Genomic DNA, 19,037 nt, shown 5'->3' with positions numbered 1-19,037 from the left:
GGTGTAGTAAAGCAAGGCAAACAAGAAACATTTCCAAAACTTTGATTACTGCTGTTGGAATTTTGGAAACACTGATTCACTTTCAACAGAGTTGGATAATGACGACGAAACGGAGTAACTGTGCACTCATACGTACATACAACACATCTGGCAACTGGGAAACAGAAATCTTCAGGCTTCTCCAAAGAGATGGTCAGGCAAAGAGAAGAGGTTTGAGAGCACAGGAGATGAGGAGGTAGCGATGGTTTTCAGCAGTTCAAATTTTAATACGTTGTCCCCCTTTCTCTACAGAAACCCAGGTTAAAAAAAATCCCCCACTCTCATAAAATACAACAGCAGCAGTTGCCAGTACAAAATGAAAAGAAAAAAATGATTAAGCATAGAGGGGAGGACAGAGGGATGGGAGAAAAGGAAAAAACCTTTTTTTTTTTTTTTTTACATTTAAATGTGTATCGTATCAGAGTCAAATGTTCACCTTTCAAATGGGTTGAGGGCAGCAAACACTGGGAACTTGCTGTTGTGTTCATTCAAAATGGAGGGAAACGGGGCAAAAAGGAACAAAAATGAGTTGCGTCCAATCCAACTAGGGGAAGGAACCAGCACTCTATAAGGCAGGGATTTATTCAGGGAAGGCTTTTTCCCTCTCTGGATGAAAGACAATTTCACTCCTCTTCAGCCTGTGTGATGTACTTGGATGTGTGTACAGATGAAATGTATGTGCAAGGTTGTGTATTCAACAAGTAAATTGTAAGTTGGCTGTCATTACGTGGTCAACACAGTTGAGCCCCTCACTTGCTGCAAGAGAGGTGGCATTTTTCTTTCCTTAATTCTTCATTCCTTTGTTTTTTCTCTCCCAATATATCAGTCCCCGACTACCTAGTAGTCATCCAAATCAAAGAACTCGTCGTCCTCTCCTTGGTACTCCATGCCCTGGAAGTCCACCCTGTACCGCAAGATACCTGGGAGGGTCACAAAGATGACATCGCATCACCCACTGCGCATATGTGAGAGTTGTCCAGTGTGTCATTGCCATAACATTTAAATAACACAAGTACTGTTAATTAAATGACAATGGCAGTTTACAACTGGCTTTTTGTTCATGATGTACGTTTTTGCATACGTCTACATTTGGTGTACACATAATTTTTTAATGTATCGGGAGTTTTGACTGCTCTGCTGTGACTCGAATGTGCTCACCCCCAATGCCTCCAAAGCCCTTGACAAACTGAGATCCTTCTTGGCTCTTGTCTGTGACTATTTCCAGCGTGGCTCCAAATTTCTTGTAATTGTTGGCAAACCACTCTAACAGTGGCATGCTCTCGATCAGTTCGTGCTCTTGCCCCGTCTGTCAACGTCAAATCAGAAGGATTGAGCAGTTTAACTCAACGCTACTTACTTCAGCGTGTGCAGTCCTCACCTCTTTGTCTGTGAAATGAGATTTGTCTTTCTCCTGCTCTGGCGTTAAGTACAAAGTCTTCTCATCTGAGAATCACAGAAAGCACATTGAGCGTGAGGCTGCGCGGTTCACATTCAGGTGACTTCTGGCGCATGTGGTCTATGTGTACCATTCTCAGCGCCGTTGCTCTCGGCCCCATGCACACGTAAAATGTAACGCATGGTGTCTAAGTTCTCGTAGACTATGAGGATCTCCACCGCTCCCATCTCCAAGGCTTTCAGTGTGTCCTCCACACCAAAGCAGTACTTCCCAGTGTCCTGACTGATCTCATCAAAGTAACGTCCTGGAGCACCACAAATGAGAGGTAATGCTTTTTGAGAATGAGGAGGATCAGGCAAATTTTACAGGCACTTCTCTTGATGAACACGCTGAAAGTTGTGCCACCATGCTAATAAAACAACCTACCTATTAGTTTCTTTTCTTGGATGAACTTGACATTGGAGAGAACTTCTGCCGAGAGCTCAATGGCCTGGTTGAAGCCATTTTCTCCACCGTAGGAGATATCCACTAACTTCAGAACTTTGGCCTGTAACCTCTAAAACAGAAATGTCCAGTGGTTAAAAACAGAGCGACAATGTCAAACTCAATTCATTAAATCAATCAATTTATCACTTGTGTATATTTCTACTTATGCAACAGTTAGTTTGGATCAAGCAATTTGATTGGATAAGGGTTAGGTGTGCTCATCTCATTAAATGACATATTTAAGCTTGTAGATATTCTCATTCATCCAGTGCATTTTGTTCTAAGAGTATTTAAAAAAATAAAATTAAAAAAAAGACAAAAGAAATCAATTGTAACTGGACTGGACTTAATAACATGTTAAGCGTACAAACTGAAGCGGATATTCAGCTAACATGCTAATGCAACGAATGAATGCATAGTCACAAAGTCAATTGGTTTTGATTTGTTTTAGTTTGCATTTTCAAACTACTTAACGTAAATTTTGATCATCATGGAGCACCAACTAAATCGCATGATAGCGTTACATGACCTGCAGTGAAGTGGACAAATCCAATCATTCAACATGCTCCCTCAGAGTTTGATTTTTTTGCTGCTGAAATCAATGTTCATGGCTCATTTATTAACTAATAAATAACGCTGCTATAACTGTTGTAGACAAGCAATATCACACTTGACGTTGTGATGTAATGTACTGGTATATCAATATGACTGTGATTATCTTGGGCAATCAGCCAAACAACAACACTCCCGCTCTTTTGATAGTGCTTAAGACACCAAACATAAGTGATTAACTGAAATAGGGAAACATGTATGAGCATGCGTTAAAGTCTACATGGGAAAATAAACAACATTCTGATGTTAAAGTAATTGAAGCATTAAGTCCACCCTCCACAGACATCTCATTATCAAGTGACCTATAACAAACTGTCAAAATCCCTCAACTGAAGAAAATCACGCAATCAAAACGCAACATACTTCAGATGATTAGAGCACATACTTACTGGGTCAAACATGTCAGACTGGCTGAGCTCAGTCTTGAAGTCCGCAGAACCAGCCAAAACCATTCCTGCCACATTGACTTTGTCGTTGGACACAAAGAGCTGGACAGCCGTTTCGGCCACTTTCCTCACATAGTTGTGCCTCTTCTCCATTCTAAGACGGGCAAAACGCAAAGCTGACTGTCCTCCTCTGCCTAAAACAAAGATGAAGAGAAAGGTTTATACTATATTTTAGCCTCATTCATGAAATGACTACAACTAATGAAGCCCTTGATGGGTTTTAACAAATCTAAAAATTGGGTGTGCGAGTATTGTGGTATAATACCGTGCTTCTTAGGAAGATCCACAGTGAACTTGTGCAGCACCTCCCTGGTGTTTCCCTGCAGTGTGCCAAACAGCGCCCCACTACCGTCAATCACAATAAAGCCAAACTTACTGTCATCTGAGAGCAGGGCTGTCAATGCCTACGTTAAAAAGGAAAAGATGGAGAGCATGAGATAAAATGGAATGATCAGAGGTGGACATCGTCCTCCGTCCCCGAGTTTTCCGTCCCTATTTCAGCTTCACATGAGCCTGTCCAAGTCAGCCAAACGCTGTCGAGAACAGACTTACTGCGACCACCTCATACGCAGGTGCTGCACACCTGACATGAAGCCAAGTAAGGAAAAATTAAAACTAAATTGTTTCCTTTTTTCTTAACAGAGCACAATGACATGTGTCCCATATTGTTTTTTACCACGTTGTGCACGCGTGTCTGTTGTTCTTTTTTTATTTGGCCACGCGTCTGCTTGAGCGGTGCCTGTATGCGACATGGAAATTATGTTCACAACTCCACATGGCACTTGCTGAAGAGGGACGGGCCAGGCCCATGTGGGTCAGGGACAGAAAGGCAGGGCTGGGCGGACGACACCCACTTCTGGGAATGTGCACAAATTCAAACTTATGTAAATCCATTCTACACAAAAGTAAAAATACCCACCTCAGTATGGAACTTGTTGTCACAGAGGTACAGGGAGGTGTTGATTGGCTTAAAAGGCTCAAAGTCGATATTAACTTTTTTCTCCTTTCCTTCGTCCGTAACAATGGTGCCGCAATACACTACTAAGCCATTTGGTGGCACTGAGAAGCACAATAAAACAAAAAAACATGCAGTTTTCAGATGATTATACATCGTAACATTCTCTACTGTTCAGCAATACAATCATTTCACTCAATAAATAGTGGAATATTTTTATTTTAAAAAAGTGTTTCTCATTGGGTTAAACAACCCATTTTTGATTTTGAAATCCCTTTTATTTTAGAACATTGTAAATGTATTTCTATTAGATGTGTTTGACCTACCCTTGTTATAGAGCTTTAGTCTTTGCTGTACAGAGGTGATGGCCCCAAGTACGGAGAGTCTGTTGACTCGACTCTTGATGTTGGAAGCGGTGCCAAACTCATCTGCCAACATCTTGGCCACTCTGGAAATCTGGTCCTTGGGTGGGATGATCAGCGAGATCATACTGGTGCCATTACTAAAAAAAAATAAAAATAAATACAAATAAAAAAACAGGAGGCCATGACTGTTTTTATACCATCGTACCGTGCGTGATTTATGAGTGACCTGACTGTTTTTTCCACCTATGAGGAACTGTTTTTTTTGTCTTGTGTTGTCTTACGCTGGTAACAAAAATTTTGTATTTTGGCAGACACCAAACAATTAAAAGCAGCCCAAATTCTTGCTTTAAGATGTTTGTCAATCCCAGTTCAGGTTTACTGGAAAAAAAAAAAACATAAGCCTTAATTGTCCACTTAGTTCAGTGGGCCATTGGTGCATTTAACGCTAGTCCAGGTGAACTGTGAGCAGCCTCGGCAGAGTGACAAGGATCTTAGTATTGCCTTTTTTTTCTTCTCAGCTTAACTACAGTGATGGAATTAAAGTTTTTTGCTTGTGTCATCAAAACATTGTTAAGCGCTGATGTTTCTGTGGTACACTATTTGAACAACACGGTTAGGGTGCTCAACTGTACCACACTATGAATATAATTATAATTTGTGTTATTAGGCAATATGATAGACAGGCACTTCTACAGTGCATCGTAGTAAAAATCAGCATGGGGTCGAGACTTTAGGCGCACAGGGGTGAGTACTACTAGTTCTAGCTCTCCCACATTATGATCGCTCCATGAACTGGCCTCACAAGAGGGACAAGAGCAGGCTGACACAGCACTCAGTGGCAGGTGGCAACAAGCAGGGTTACTAAAGGGGAAAACGGCCACTGGTTGAGGTGGAGGACGGAACACCTTCGATTATAAATTGTCAAAAGTTCAACCATTACAAGAGCGATTCAATCAACTTTAACCATGTTGAAACAATTACGTTACATTGAAACTACTGCCATATAATGAGGCAGGTTTTTAGGGCAGTTCCCCGCTTGAAGTCACTCGATGAAAGATAAATCAAGTAGTTCGGGTGACTAATAGACGGACTGGAAGATTGCCGACCTCTCAATTTCAGCAACTAGCCATCTCGCTAAAGACACCCATGGCGGCCTCACTCCAGAGATGACGTTTATAACGGATGTCTTTTGCATCGCGATTTAGTCTGTCTACCGGGTTGGACGCGCTTTATTTACCCAATGTGTGTGAAAATGGGCAAAGCAAGACGTTGCGGTGGCCACGTAGTCACAATCGTCTTTTTATTTTTTTAATCAGGCCGACAAAACGCGACGACGGCACCCATTCAGTAGCAGGCTAGCAGCCACAGCGACAGAAAGCTAGATATGCTAAGCTAACCACTCCCAAAGTCGGCCCTTCTTCGCTGATGTCCAGCAGTATCGACCGGTTACGGTTACAACAATAAGGCTCACACGACACACGACACACGACATCGCATCCTTACCCACGGGCAGCTTCCAAACTTTTGATCAGCTTCTTGATTTTCCATATCTCCACGTTTCTGTCCGCCGCGCTGGGGTCGTCCGCCATCTTTCTGCTGTAGTTGTTCAGCACCTAAAATTCAAGGAAAGGGATGTAAATATAATGGAATAGCAGTCAAAAAGGTTAGCACACAATTACAGTTGGGTACCTCGCCAAATGAATGGTGGGGTGTCCTTTAAGGCATTTGGCCAGTATTGACGCTCCGACAGACCGCAGACGAGAGCTTCTACTCGGGCTGTCTCTCTTAGTAAAGTGCGCGGAGAGCTAACAGGCCTACAGTCTGCCAGGCCCTAAAGTCCACCCGATTCTTACCTAATTCGACCTACTTTCGCCCCGTTCTTCTCGACACCAACTGCGGTCTTGCGATTAAAACATCAGAAATGACAATGAATACCGTACCTGCCTCGGACAACGCCGCTCCGCTTGCTGTTTTCTACTCTACGTCGAGTCGGTGGTCCGAGGGATGACGTTGCCTTTCCGCCGGTCTCTCTCCTCCGCACGCTGCGCGTGGTGCCGCCGACTGAGCTCACATGTAGGAGGTGGTTCCAAGTGGCGGCGTTCACTTCCTGGAAACCGCATAGAAACCAATAGTAGCATGTGACCTGTGCGTCAATCATCACACTCGACGCAACCATTGGACGACTCGTGGTCATTCGCGTCATAGAGAGGAAAGCGCATTTCGCAGTTGTTTATGGGATATGTAGTAAAAGTTTTGGTGCGTTTGAAATGGGAGATCTTAAACTTTTTCTTCCAAGGACCACGTACAGAAAAATCAAAAGATGCAGAGGCCACTTTGATATTTCGCACCTTCAGAATAGAATAGAATAGAATAGAATAGAATAGAATAGAATAGAATAGAATAGAATAGAATATCATTGTACAAGAGGTATACAACAAAATCTCTTTAATTTGTCAAGCAAGCTATCAATGTAAGAAAAGACATTCAAAAAATATACTGTTGTATGAGTTGTGAGAAGAGGTTCTTGAATAGTATTTGAGAATGTTGAAGCCACATTAATTAATTGGTCATTTGTGCCAAATTGTGAACAGTGTTATCATATTCATTATTGTATCTTCAGCTCTCCACATATTTGCACTGTTGTGATCACTATCAAACGCCACTGGACACTCAAGTCCCCAAGGATGGTCATTGTCTCCTACAACATGCTTTAATAGTTTACACCACCGGTGTCAAACTCAAGGCCTGGGGTCCAGATACGGCCCGCCACATCATTTTATGTGGCCCGCGAAGACAAATTGTGCATCAAATTTGTGTGTCATAACTAGAATTGCAAATTGTCTTCACCTTTAATAATATAATTTTTTTAAATATTTGACCAGTTTTTACTCGTATGATTTGAAAACGAGTTATTTGTCAATTTGTTTTGTAGCTTTTACTGTATATAATATGAGGTGCTCATACATTTATTTGGGTTGACAGTCATAATGGCCCTCCGAAAGAAGCTATAACTACAATGCGGCCCGTGAAAAAAAATTCTTTGACACCCCTGGTTTACACAAAGTCTCAACTTTTGTCCATCTGTCAATTTATTTTCTGTACCACTTATCCCCACTAGGGTCAAGTGTGGGTCTGGGTCTGCTTGTTAATGTAATAATACTTGAGTTGCTTAAACCACCAGGCACAAAATCCTTGATTGTTTTTCCATACTTGGTCAATAAAGATTCATCTGATGAAAATGTAAGGCATTTTCTAAATTTAATCCAGCGGCTCTTTATGTATCACTCGAAGGGGCCTGCATACCACCAGTGTTACTTGGACCAAGCTTTGAACTCCCTACTGTTAATGTCGCAAAAGTACTCCAACCCTGAGCCCAAGTAAAAGTAGATACTAAACATTCCGGTAAAAGGATAGGTACTGATCCACATCGTTTATTAAAATCGAGTAATCAAGTATGTGTGCTTGCTTCCTACCACTGATGAGAAGGTATGTCCAAACAGTACAGTAATAATGGAGTATTTTTAAATGTCATTACAATTTTTTTTGATTTTCTTGCATTTGTTGAGTACAAAAACTCCATGAAGCATATTTTAATGTCCCCAATACGTTTAAAAGCATCCGGACATAGCTCTGCTGCTGCTCCAGGTGGTTCACCGCACAATGGAGGGCTAGATTACCGGCCAGTGGCCCTCACTCCGGTGATCATGAAGTGCTTTGAGAGGTTGGTTCTTCAGCACATCAAGGATTATCTTCCCCCACACCTCGACCCCCACCAGTTTGCATACCGGACCAACAGATCCACAGAAGACGCCATCGCCGTAGCCCTCCATTGTGCGGTGAACCACCTGGAGCAGCAGCAGAGCTATGTCCGGATGCTCTTTGTGGATTACAGTTCGGCATTCAACACCATCCTCCCGGACAGACTCACCACAAAGCTGGACACTCTCGGACTCCCCTCTCTCACATGTGCCTGGATTAATGACTTTCTGACCAACCGACTCCAGGCTGTGAGAGTTGGCTCCCGCCTCTCCTCCACCCGTACGCTGAGCATCGGCTCCCCACAGGGCTGTGTGTTGAGCTCCCTCCTCTTCTGCCTCTACACTCATGATTGCAGACCGGCTCACAACCACAACCGGATTGTCAAGTTCGCCGACGATACCACTGTGGTCGGTCTCATCTCCAATGGCGATGAGGTAGCCTACAGAGAGGAGGTCCTGGAGCTGGTCGACTGGTGCTCTGAGAACAATCTCGCTCTGAACACCAAGAAGACCAACGAGCTCATCATAGACTTCAGAAGACACAGCCCTGAGCCAACTCCCCTCTTCATCAACGGCGAGCGGGTGGAGAGGGTCCACAGCACCAAGTACCTGGGCGTCCACATCTCTGACCGGATCTCCTGGTCAGAGAACATCACCACCATCGTCAAGAAGGCTCAGCAGCGGTTACACTTCCTGAGAGTCCTCAGGAGGTACAACCTCAACACCGACCTGTTGCTGACCTTCTACCGATCTTCCATCGAGAGTCTACTGACCTACTGCATCGTAGTATGGTTCGGCAGCTCCACCGCCGCTGACAGGGAGAAGCTGCAGAGAGTGGTGAAGGCAGCCCAGAGGATCATCGGCCGCCCTCTCCCCTCCCTTACGGACATCTACACTACCCGCTGCCTCAGCAGGGCTAAGGCCATCTCAGCGGACAGCTCCCACCCTGGCTCCGCCCTGTTTGACCTGTTGCCCTCTGGAAGACGCTACAGGCAAATGAAGACCAGGACAAACAGACTCAGAAACAGTTTCTTTCCCCAAGCCATAGCCGCCCTCAACTCCAGCCGACACTGATGACACTTTCCTCCTGCACTATTACTGCACTTTGTCCGCACTACTGTTTCTGATTATTCATCTACTTTTCTACTAGTCGATTACTTGACTATGTTACTTGTGTCTACCTCATGCACTGGATGGAGGTCTCCAATTTCATTGTACTATGTAGAATGACAATAAAGGTTTTCTGATTCTGATTCTGATAAACCCTAGTTTGAAACCCTAACCCTAGTTTGAAACTCTAGTTTGAAGCCCTAACCCTAGTTTGAAGCCCTAGTTTGAAGCCCTAACTCTAGTTTGAAACCCTAGTTTGAAACCCTGACCTTAGTTTTAAAAAGAGATTGTTCTTTTCTTTATTCTGGGGGAATCTTTCACCTAGTTCTTTTATCTTTAATGCTGACTATGTTAATAGTAACTATCAGAGGACTGCATGTTCTCAGTTGAACTATTTAATCAATGCCACAAAGGTCGAGACACGACCGTGGAGCTTTTTCTGTGAGATTGCCGACGAAGGTCGAGACCCTTCTCCAGGATCCCTCCTCTTGGCCGCCCATCCACAAGGGAGGCAACACTGCCTCGCCCATGTGACTATGTATAGCTCTATGGCCTCAACTGAAATCAACTAATAAGTGTGCCAAGACTGTCATAGATAAGAGGATGCCAAGCCAGAAGGAAAGGTCACAGACACACAATGGCCAAACTCAAGTCACCTATCTAATTATTAAGGGGACTAATCCAACAAACTATTTTGAGGATGTGTTGAGTGCAATATTTTGAGCCAAAAGGGTTTGTTAGCCAATGAAGAGTAGAGCAAACAATCAGTAACCTAAGCTATACTATCCGTGAACTAAATTCTGGCACTGGTGCAAATTGCCAGTACACCACTAGATGTCAGCATCATTCAACAGATTAACGTGTCTGACGAAATTATTCATAAAGGCACCTCATGAAAGCAGATCTATTTACTCAATTGCACAAGCTTGTCAAGGCATATGACAATCAAATTGTTTACTTTTCAGACTGTAGTTGACATTTTTTTGGTCCTCTGGTGAAAGGAGACTGTGAATCTCTCCTCTTTTAGCTATATAACCGCTTAAAAAAACAAGGCCTATGGAGGGTAGTTGTTATGGTTGTATTATTGCCAGTGTTTTATGTGATATTTGCTGTTGTATTGTTATTTTATGTTATATGTTCTTGTAAAGCGCTTTGTTACAGCGAAAACTGTTCTGAATTGTATTATTTTTTATGATACATTGAATTACAATCACGTATCATGTATCACGTTGCCATGTATGAAGTAACATTCTCAAATTTGCCTGTCATATTCTCAAATCTAATGAAACGAGAGAGCATATTGAATTTGTGTCAGAATTTGCGAGGTTTGGTACTTCATGAGTGCAATGTAAGGAAATATTTTGTGAAAATGACTCCCTGCAACATTTTGTAGCATTAGTATTGGAGCCAATTTATCACCATCTGTCGGCCATTAGAGCTGTGATAATCTGTCGCTTGGAAATGATGGCACATGCTCGATTGCAGAGGGCTGTCCTAAGAGAATGCTTTTTGCTAACAGCAAGGATGTCACTGCGGAGGCTGCGGGTGTTTCAACACCCACAATTTTCTTGTTGAAGGTCTCAACACCCACATTTTTGTCACATCTACGGACGTTGGGGTGATTCAACACAGACCCTTATCCCAGTGAAACTCATGTTCCTCATGTGCGTGCGTGTGCGTGTGTGTGTGTGTGTGTGTGTGTGTGTGTGCGTGTGTGTGTGTGTCTGTGTGTGTCAATGCACATGGAAGTGTTATCGAGCATGTGACTGGAAGCAGCTGCCTCCAGGTTCATTCAGTTCTATTTTTCCCACCTCTGGCCATCTGCTTAAGTAGTCCTCAGCAGAGAGAGGGGAGAGTGAAGGTTGGACTCGGAGTTGGCTGGGGTATTCAAGGACACACTCACGCTTGTATAGATGAATTGGAGTGAAAGTAACAAAACACAGAATTGATAAAGTGAATAACCCTCACTTTCACTGATAGATTGTATACATTGATACATTGTATATACATATCACTGTATGACATTCAGTAATGTGCATATTCTTTTTTTTTTTCAGAAGTACGTATCTATATTTTTTGCAATCATGTTTACTACATTCTAGAAGGTCCTCTTTGATTAAAATGCTTTGCCACCATCTTGTGGCATCATATGGTATTACAAACCCCTTTTAGGGTGAGTGTCAATTATTTGCGGATTTTCGCTTCTCTGCAAGTCAAGGTCTCTTTGCCTCGGCAACACGTATTTGACCAGACACCACTTTCATCATTTTGTTGATTGCGCAATGTCCCAACACAAGCAGCTCTTCATGTCAAGCAGTGCAACTCTCAACAAGGATGAAGAAACCTTTCAGATCCTCCAAGGGAATTAGGCAGCATTTACTCTCTGCTGACTTGCTAATCTGTGACTCACTGTGTCTGTCTCTCATAGTAAAAAAGAGGATAATCATCATCAGTACTTCAAAGGCATGCTTAGGACTTAAACCACTCATATTGGGATGTGCTTGAAGATATGATTGAAGGTGTAGGGCAGTTATGTGCTCGTTATCCAAGAGGCAAGTGAGACGACTTGTGATTCGGAGTAGGAGAGCTCTTTAGGTACACGCTTTTCACTTGGGAAATCACAGAGTTTGCATTCAGACCACATACTCGCTCTACACTACACTGTCCCAAGGCTCGGAGGAGATTTACAGATGTGCATTCTAATATTAAGTGGATTAATCAGGAATGGAGACTCAAGACTGTCATAAATATAAATGAGGTCTTTTTGAGGGCTCGGGCAGCTATGCTTCATGTCCACACAATTATGCACAGTTGTAGTTCATCAACAAGTTGAATTAAGACCGTACGTAACTTCAAATCAGAAGGTGGAGAATTTTGTCACCTGAATAATGCTCTGTATTTGGGTTTAACCTAAATTAATGGGATCAGTTGAGTTTTTCTAGTTTTAAGTATCACAGACTCACACTATACTCATCTGTTCAGTTTAAGTTATTGTTTTGCTTTTTTTCCCAAACATGTAAGAATGTAAAGCTATAAGTGCACAGAATAAAAGAATGTAAAATGTTCAATATGTGTTGATCAGATTGCTACTGATGCTTTTCAATTGATTCATGTCTACATGAAACTTGATGAGGAAAACATAAGAGTAGTCAAATATCAGTAGCCATAACAACTGTTAATTGAACGACTTATGTTTTATTTGGGGGGGTATCAAAGATTTATTAATGAAAACAATGCATTGTTGATGAGTATCCCCTCATTCGAAGTATTGTTTTTTGTGCGGCAGAAGTCTTACACTACATGTCATTCTTCAGGGAAATAAAGATTTTACACTGATTAGTTTGGGCTATGCGGTAATCCACGCCATCACTCCTACTGCACAGCTTCAAGACAGATTAGATCAGAGTCACCACCATGACAATCGTGAAGATAGATGGATAGGCCAAGTAAGATGAGGAAAAGAGATAAAACAGGGGAGAAAGATGGTGGAAAATTGATTTTCTTGGAGTTGCATTAATCAAATCTACTACTGAAAGGGCATTATCAGTTCAGTGGATTTAATACAGCGTGTTAAAGGAAGACAGAGGCGCATCTGGTGAGTCGAGCCCAATTTGAAGGATGATGGGAGTGATCAAAGGTCGACAGTACTTAGATGGCCCTCGAGTGGAATGTCTCAAGAATGACATTTATTTGGAAAATAAACATCTAATACTAAAAGAAAACTGAATGATTGATTTATGGGTTTTAAATGTACTCTGCTCATCTTTGTTTTTGTAAAAATCCACAGACATCTATGACTGGCTGCCACGCGTGAAAGCACCACTGAGTCACACCAGGCCCAATATAACTTTGGGGGCCTTTGATATACCAAAGGAACCCAGGATGTCAAAAGAGCTGCTGGCCTCCCTTGTCTCAGTTAATGTCATTGTTCATGATGCAACAATGACAAAGCGACTGAGCAAAAATGACATCCATGACCAAGTTCCAAGGCAGAAATCACTGACGACATAGAAGAACATCATAAAGGCACATCTGAATAATTCCAAGACTTTTGGGAGAACATTCTATGGATTTACAAAATGAAAGTTGAACATTTTTGGAAAGTATGTGTCTCGTTACATTTGGCATAAATGTAACATGTTGATTCATAGACAGAGCATCAGACCATCAGTCAAACATGATGGTGGCAGTGTGATGGGCTGCTTTCCTACTTCAGGAACTGATTGACTTACTGTCATTAGTGGAACTGTGCATTCTCCTTGTTTTGTTTTGTTTTTTTTTTACCAGAAAATACCAAGAGAGCATTGTTTGTTGATCAGTTTGTGACCCTAAGCCACCTCGCATTTGGGTTCCTCATCACAATAACCATCAAAAACAGCAGCAAGTCTACTTCTGAGTGGCTTAAAAAAAAAAAAGAAAATATTGAAGTGACCCGGTCGAAGTACAGACTTGAATCTGATTGAAATGCAGTGGCATACATTTTAAAAGGCGTTACATGCTTGAAAAACCCCCTGTGGTGCTGAATTAAAGCAATTCTGCAAGGAAGAGTGGGTCAAATTATGCCCACAGAGATATGAAAGACTCATTGCCAGTAAAAGGAAATGGCTGATTTCGGTCTGTGCTGCTCAGGGTCGACAAACCAGTTATTAGTTTTCAGGGACAGTCACTTCTTCCCACAGGACCATGTTTGAAATTTTTCCTCCTCGTATGAATGAAAATCTTCATTTAGAAACTCCATTTTGTGTTTACATGTCTTGACTTTGACTATTTAAACTTGTTTGATGATGGAAAACATTATGGATGATAATGAAATGTTTTGTTGATGTCATTGTTGTTGTTTTACCAGTTAACTTTTATTGCACCTCAGTGTAATCTATGAGATCACTTTGAGAAATGAGTAAAAATGATGAAAATGTTAACTTTTCATAAAATATCGTACAGTTCTATAACAGATAATCCCTTTTATTTCATTGGACTGGGCAATAAAGTCTGTCTAGAAAGGGGGCGAAAGTAAAATAAGTGTGGAAAGCTATGAATTGAAGTAAGCGCCTGACTGAGCGACAAAAATGTGAAGAGAAGATAGACGTAATGATGCTGACAAGAGGATAGAGGATGACTGGAAAGGTTGGGAAAGCTGTATGAGAGGCGATGCGAAAAGACTCTCTACAGAATGACAACTAAGAGTGAGAAAAGCTACTGTTAGATGGGAAAAGTCGATATATTTCAAACAAGTGTGGTCACAATGAAGAGATCATCCAGACTTTCTTCACAGTCTTTTCTCACACTGTTTTGAACTTTGTGTTCACATTGAAATATCACAGTATTATACCAAATACTGGTAGATTACATTGTATGGGTTTTGATTTTCAGAATGATAGACGTGAATGTCACAAAGATGAATTACAGCATTACCGTCAATTAACCCAGACAAACAGCTACAAGAACATCAGCCATCTTGTTCTATACCACTTACCCTCATTAGGTACACAGGTGAGATGGAGTCTCTCCCAGTTGAATTTGGGTAAGAGGCGCGTTGCACCCTGGACTCACACTCACTTTTACACCATGGACTTCAATTAATCCGTTCCTTGACTTCGGGATGAAGCTGGAGAAAACCTGCAGAAAGACCATACAAGCGTTGGGAGAGCATGAAAACACAGGAATGCCGTGTGTGAACGAGGAGCAAATAAGAACAAATGAAAGAACATTGAGTCCAGTGTAAGAAACAAGATGAAAAGGAGTGCCAAATAAACCAAGACTGCTGTGTGACCCCTGTGGGATGCGTCTTGTTGGGCCGCTGGGCTTCCCCTGTTGACGACGGGCGACAACCGCGAGCAGGAGCAGATAACTTCAGTGAATGTGAAGATTTGTAAAGCTGATTTGTGCACTTCAGCTTTTGAATCAAAATGGGTTTCTCATTTGTTGGAATATGACTCATCTTTTTTTGATTCAGGCCCTTTTCAAATGATGCGGTCGGATGATAAATGAATGAATGAATGAATTTATTTATTTCTAACATGCAAACTATACATCAATCAATCAAATGAGGAAAAACAAAATCAAAAACAAAAACAAGGTCAAAATCATTTAAATTATGACTTTGTATAAATGCTAGGTACAAACAGAATACAATATACTGCACAAAATGGGCAGAGTTTACTTGTCTGAAAAGTGGGAAGAAGTAGGATTTATTTAATCCCACCCCTATACAATTTAAGACAAAAATATAAATACAATTTTTAGTTACCTGTAACAGAGTTGTTACTTGACCTATTATTGTCGGTGACTTTCACATGAATAGAAAGGAAGAATAAAAATGCAGTTAAATGATGTCATTTCCAAGTGTTCGTAGCTCATAAGTGTCAATTCTTAAGATTTCTTTATAAACATCGCCATACTTGAGCATTGTTTTAGGTTTTGACTCATATTGTTCCAGAGTTTAACCTGCACCTGCAATGGAGATACAAAAGCTTTTCCTTGTTCATTTGTGTTCGGTTCGAGTAAATTTGCTGTCATTATCCCTTAGTTTGTAATCACTGTTTTGTAGGTGAAAATGCTTTTGAATATTTTTATGCAAACACTTTTGCTTCACTTTGAGCATTGATGTAACGATTAAACAGTTTGGGGCTCAAACCCAATCCCTGGGGGACACCACATCAAGATGTGTATTGACCTATTTTCACAAACTGCTGTTTGTTACTTATGTAACTTTTGACCCAGTTCAACGCAATTCCTCTAATACCATAATGTTCCAGTTTATTGGCTAAAACATTGGGATCTATGGTGTCAAAAGCTTTTTTTTTAAATCAATGAATATTCCGGCAGTGTGTTTGTTACTGTCAATGGAGCTTGTTATCTCCTCTATTGTGTCAATTATTGCCATGGAAGTCGAATGATTATTCCTGAAACCATATTGGCTGTCTGTTAATATGTTGTATTTTTGTACGAATTACTCAAGTCTGGTATCAAATAATTTTTGGAGTATTTTTGAAAATTGTGACATGATAGAGATGGGTCAGTAGTTTGTGAAAAGATGCAGTTTTTATAAAGTGGAATTACTTTTGCTTTTTCATCTCATCAATTAAAGATGTATGTTAAAGGCTTGGCAATACCCTCAATCACCCATGTTACAGTTTTCATATCACTTTCATCACAATCAGTAGACAGTTTTGGCTTACATTTGATAACAATATTGATAACTCCCTTCTCATTTACATCTGAAAGAAACATAGAGTTGCTTTTCCTATCTATTAAAGAATAGTCAGGACTTTTAGTACCAGTGATTTCTCCAGCTAATTTTTGAACAATGTCCACAAAGTACTTGTTAAACTTATTAGCGATTTCATTAATCTGAGGTACGATTATACTATTAATAAGGCTGGACGGACGAGGATGGAAATGAAAAACTGGTAAAGTGCCCACCTCTTCAAATCTGTAAATACAAAGTCAATACCTGTATAGTGAACATCAGTAAAGTATGATGTATGAGATACATACAATGGTTGACAAGGGGTTTAACTAACAATTAGGCTTCAAAATATAGTATATATTTCTTTCTTTGGTGGACAATTTTACTCTTCAATTACTTCATTTGAGGAGTAACTTCCTAATTTTGTGGAGCATTTTTTTGCAGGCAAATTAAATTTATTAAACACAAATGTAGATTATATTTTTTTCTTAATTAAAGCACAACAGCTTGACTGGATGCCAGTTTGGCCTCAGGCTAGTTTTTTTCTCCAGGGACCATAAAGGGCTTTGAGGCTTGCCTCAGAACACACCACAGAAGCTGAACGAAAATCTCCCGATGCCTTTACACTTGCTGTCAGTTAAATCCTCTGTGGGTTGCCTATGTTGCTGACGTGTGTGTGACTGAGAGATTAGATGTGGATGAACTTTTACACCAGCCCTTGTTTTGAGCACTAATAGATGACTGGCTTGCTCAAGGCCTCGGAATATATAGTATTCCTTGCTTACCATGGAGGCTACGTTCCCGAACCCCCTGGATAGACAAAAATATGCAAAGTAGGGACCATATTTTATTATTTATAAATAATTCAAAGCTTTTTATATGTATAATACCAATATAAAATATGCATGTGAGGTGCAGGTAAAAAACAGAGATGATACTACTTCCTCTGATTTTTAGTTTGAACTTGTTCTGCGGACAGTGTCTTTAACGCGCCTTACACTGAAATGAAATAATTTCCTGCAAAGGCTAAATGTAACGAACTGACGTTTCTAAATGTTCAAATCAGACAGGCAAGTAAACTTTTCCAGATGAATATTTTGCTCTGATTCTGAATCGGTCAAAAAAAAAAAAAAATTGTATGCATATATAATGTATGATATATACATGTTGAATTAGAATTTATGGCAAAAACCATATTGTGCAAGGTTTTATAGCTCTCATAGTTCTTATAAAATTGAAAATATCTCAAAAACCCGATGTGCTAGAAAAAATGCAAATACATTTTGTAGTTCAGTATCAAATGACATTTAGGCGTACGTAAAGCCATCACTGATTAAAATTTGTTGTTGACCGATGTAATGAATCAAAGCAACATCAGATGAAGTGCATTCCTTTGTGCTTTACCTTATGTCTAGTATAAGCTCTAAATAAATCAACAAATCAAGCAACATCAATTTGCTATGGAAATGATGTCACCAAACAGATTTGCAATTAGTCTGTAATATTTTGTGGTTTCTCTGCTCACAGCAAAATTGACAGGTGATAAAATCTGATACCTGGATGCCAACTAAAACTATTTCACCCGAGTCCAATACAAACCCTTGGCTGATTGATGACCCAAGTCAACACAGTGTAGCTCAGCAATTACCAATGACAGACAATTACATCATTTAGAGGAGCATTTCCTTCAGTTGATTACCAGCCTAAATGCCTGTGCCAGTTTGACTCTCCTCTGGACTGGCTGAGATAGTGGGAATATGTCTGTGGTTTCCAGATAATGCATTAAAAACACAACGCCATAAATCTGCAAGGCAGAAAATCATACAAGAACCCGTTTGCTGAAATGTTCCTACTTGACAGCTCAGCTGTTATCTGCTACTCAAAACGCTGTCAGGCTCCTTTGAGGCTGGCCAGAAAATAATGCAGATTATGAAACAGCAAAAGAGTAATCACAAAACGATTTAATCATCCATTCTGAATTGAAAGATCGGATAACATGTCATGAAACTTTATGATGGACACAATAAAATTAAACTATGCAGGGTTTCAAGGCTTAAAAGTCCCTAAAGCTTAATTTAACGTTCTTTTGTGACCCACCATAAAACAAGACACCCCAAGAATTGAGCCTGCCTGAATCGCATTTTACAGGCCTGGATTTCTAAACCTTTTTACAGATCACTATTCTGTCAGAGGATGCAAATGGTGAATGTCTGGATTGTAGAAATGGTTTGTGAATTATCACACTTGAAACCCCCCTTTGCTTGCATTGTGATTTCATAATACACCTAAATCTTGATTTAAGTGGACTTTAGGTCCAGAATTTGGGAATCGCATTAACCCCGAATGCGTGTTGTATACAAAGTTTTTCTTTTTTTTAGAAAGGCGTGTTTATCAAACGCCTTTAAATTGGTCACGGAAATTCATCAGATCACTAGTGCTATGATTCATGCGCTAGTCATTTAGCTTTGTATGGTTTTTATATCATCCATTTGAAATACTACTTGAAAATGTATTTACTACGGGGTCCATGACCAAACCGCATTAGACAGAAAGTCATATGGAATTGAAGCGCGTAAAATTGAGATTCCACGGGTGGTATGATTCCAGAATGCCGCTTCGCTGTACACAGAGTTCAGTAGTCTACCTTTCTAGGGTCTTATCGGAAGGTGGCTTATTGAGTA

General features: G+C 40.7%; 1 protein-coding gene across 1 annotated transcript; it reads right to left on the bottom strand.

The window, feature by feature from the left end:
- Positions 1 to 242: 242 nt before the first annotated feature.
- LOC125993569 (eukaryotic peptide chain release factor subunit 1) lies at positions 243 to 6,406 on the bottom strand. Its single transcript, XM_049762222.2, has 11 exons — positions 6,240 to 6,406; positions 5,803 to 5,912; positions 4,261 to 4,436; positions 3,899 to 4,038; positions 3,245 to 3,383; positions 2,923 to 3,113; positions 1,862 to 1,991; positions 1,566 to 1,739; positions 1,418 to 1,482; positions 1,198 to 1,345; positions 243 to 959 (listed from the first exon to the last, which is right to left on the bottom strand). The coding sequence occupies exons 2-11, from the start codon at positions 5,886 to 5,888 to the stop codon at positions 877 to 879; spliced, it is 1,332 nt and encodes a 443-aa protein (XP_049618179.1). The 5' UTR covers positions 5,889 to 5,912; positions 6,240 to 6,406; the 3' UTR covers positions 243 to 876.
- Between the last annotated feature and the right edge of the window lie 12,631 nt (positions 6,407 to 19,037).

The sequence above is a fragment of the Syngnathus scovelli genome, chromosome 1 (assembly GCF_024217435.2).
Source record: "Syngnathus scovelli strain Florida chromosome 1, RoL_Ssco_1.2, whole genome shotgun sequence".
Classification (NCBI taxonomy): Eukaryota; Metazoa; Chordata; class Actinopteri; order Syngnathiformes; family Syngnathidae; genus Syngnathus; species Syngnathus scovelli.
This window is presented reverse-complemented; position numbering and strand designations above follow the sequence as displayed.

Excerpts from the sequence above, each read along its gene's own strand:
- LOC125993569 (XM_049762222.2), bottom strand. The coding sequence starts at position 5,888 with ATGGCGGACGACCCCAGCGCGGCGGACAGAAACGTGGAGATATGGAAA. Across the intron at positions 1,483-1,565 it reads GAGCAACGGCGCTGAGAATG|ATGAGAAGACTTTGTACTTA; the intron begins GTACACATAGAC and ends TGTGATTCTCAG. Across the intron at positions 1,346-1,417 it reads CTCATTTCACAGACAAAGAG|ACGGGGCAAGAGCACGAACT; the intron begins GTGAGGACTGCA and ends TGACGTTGACAG.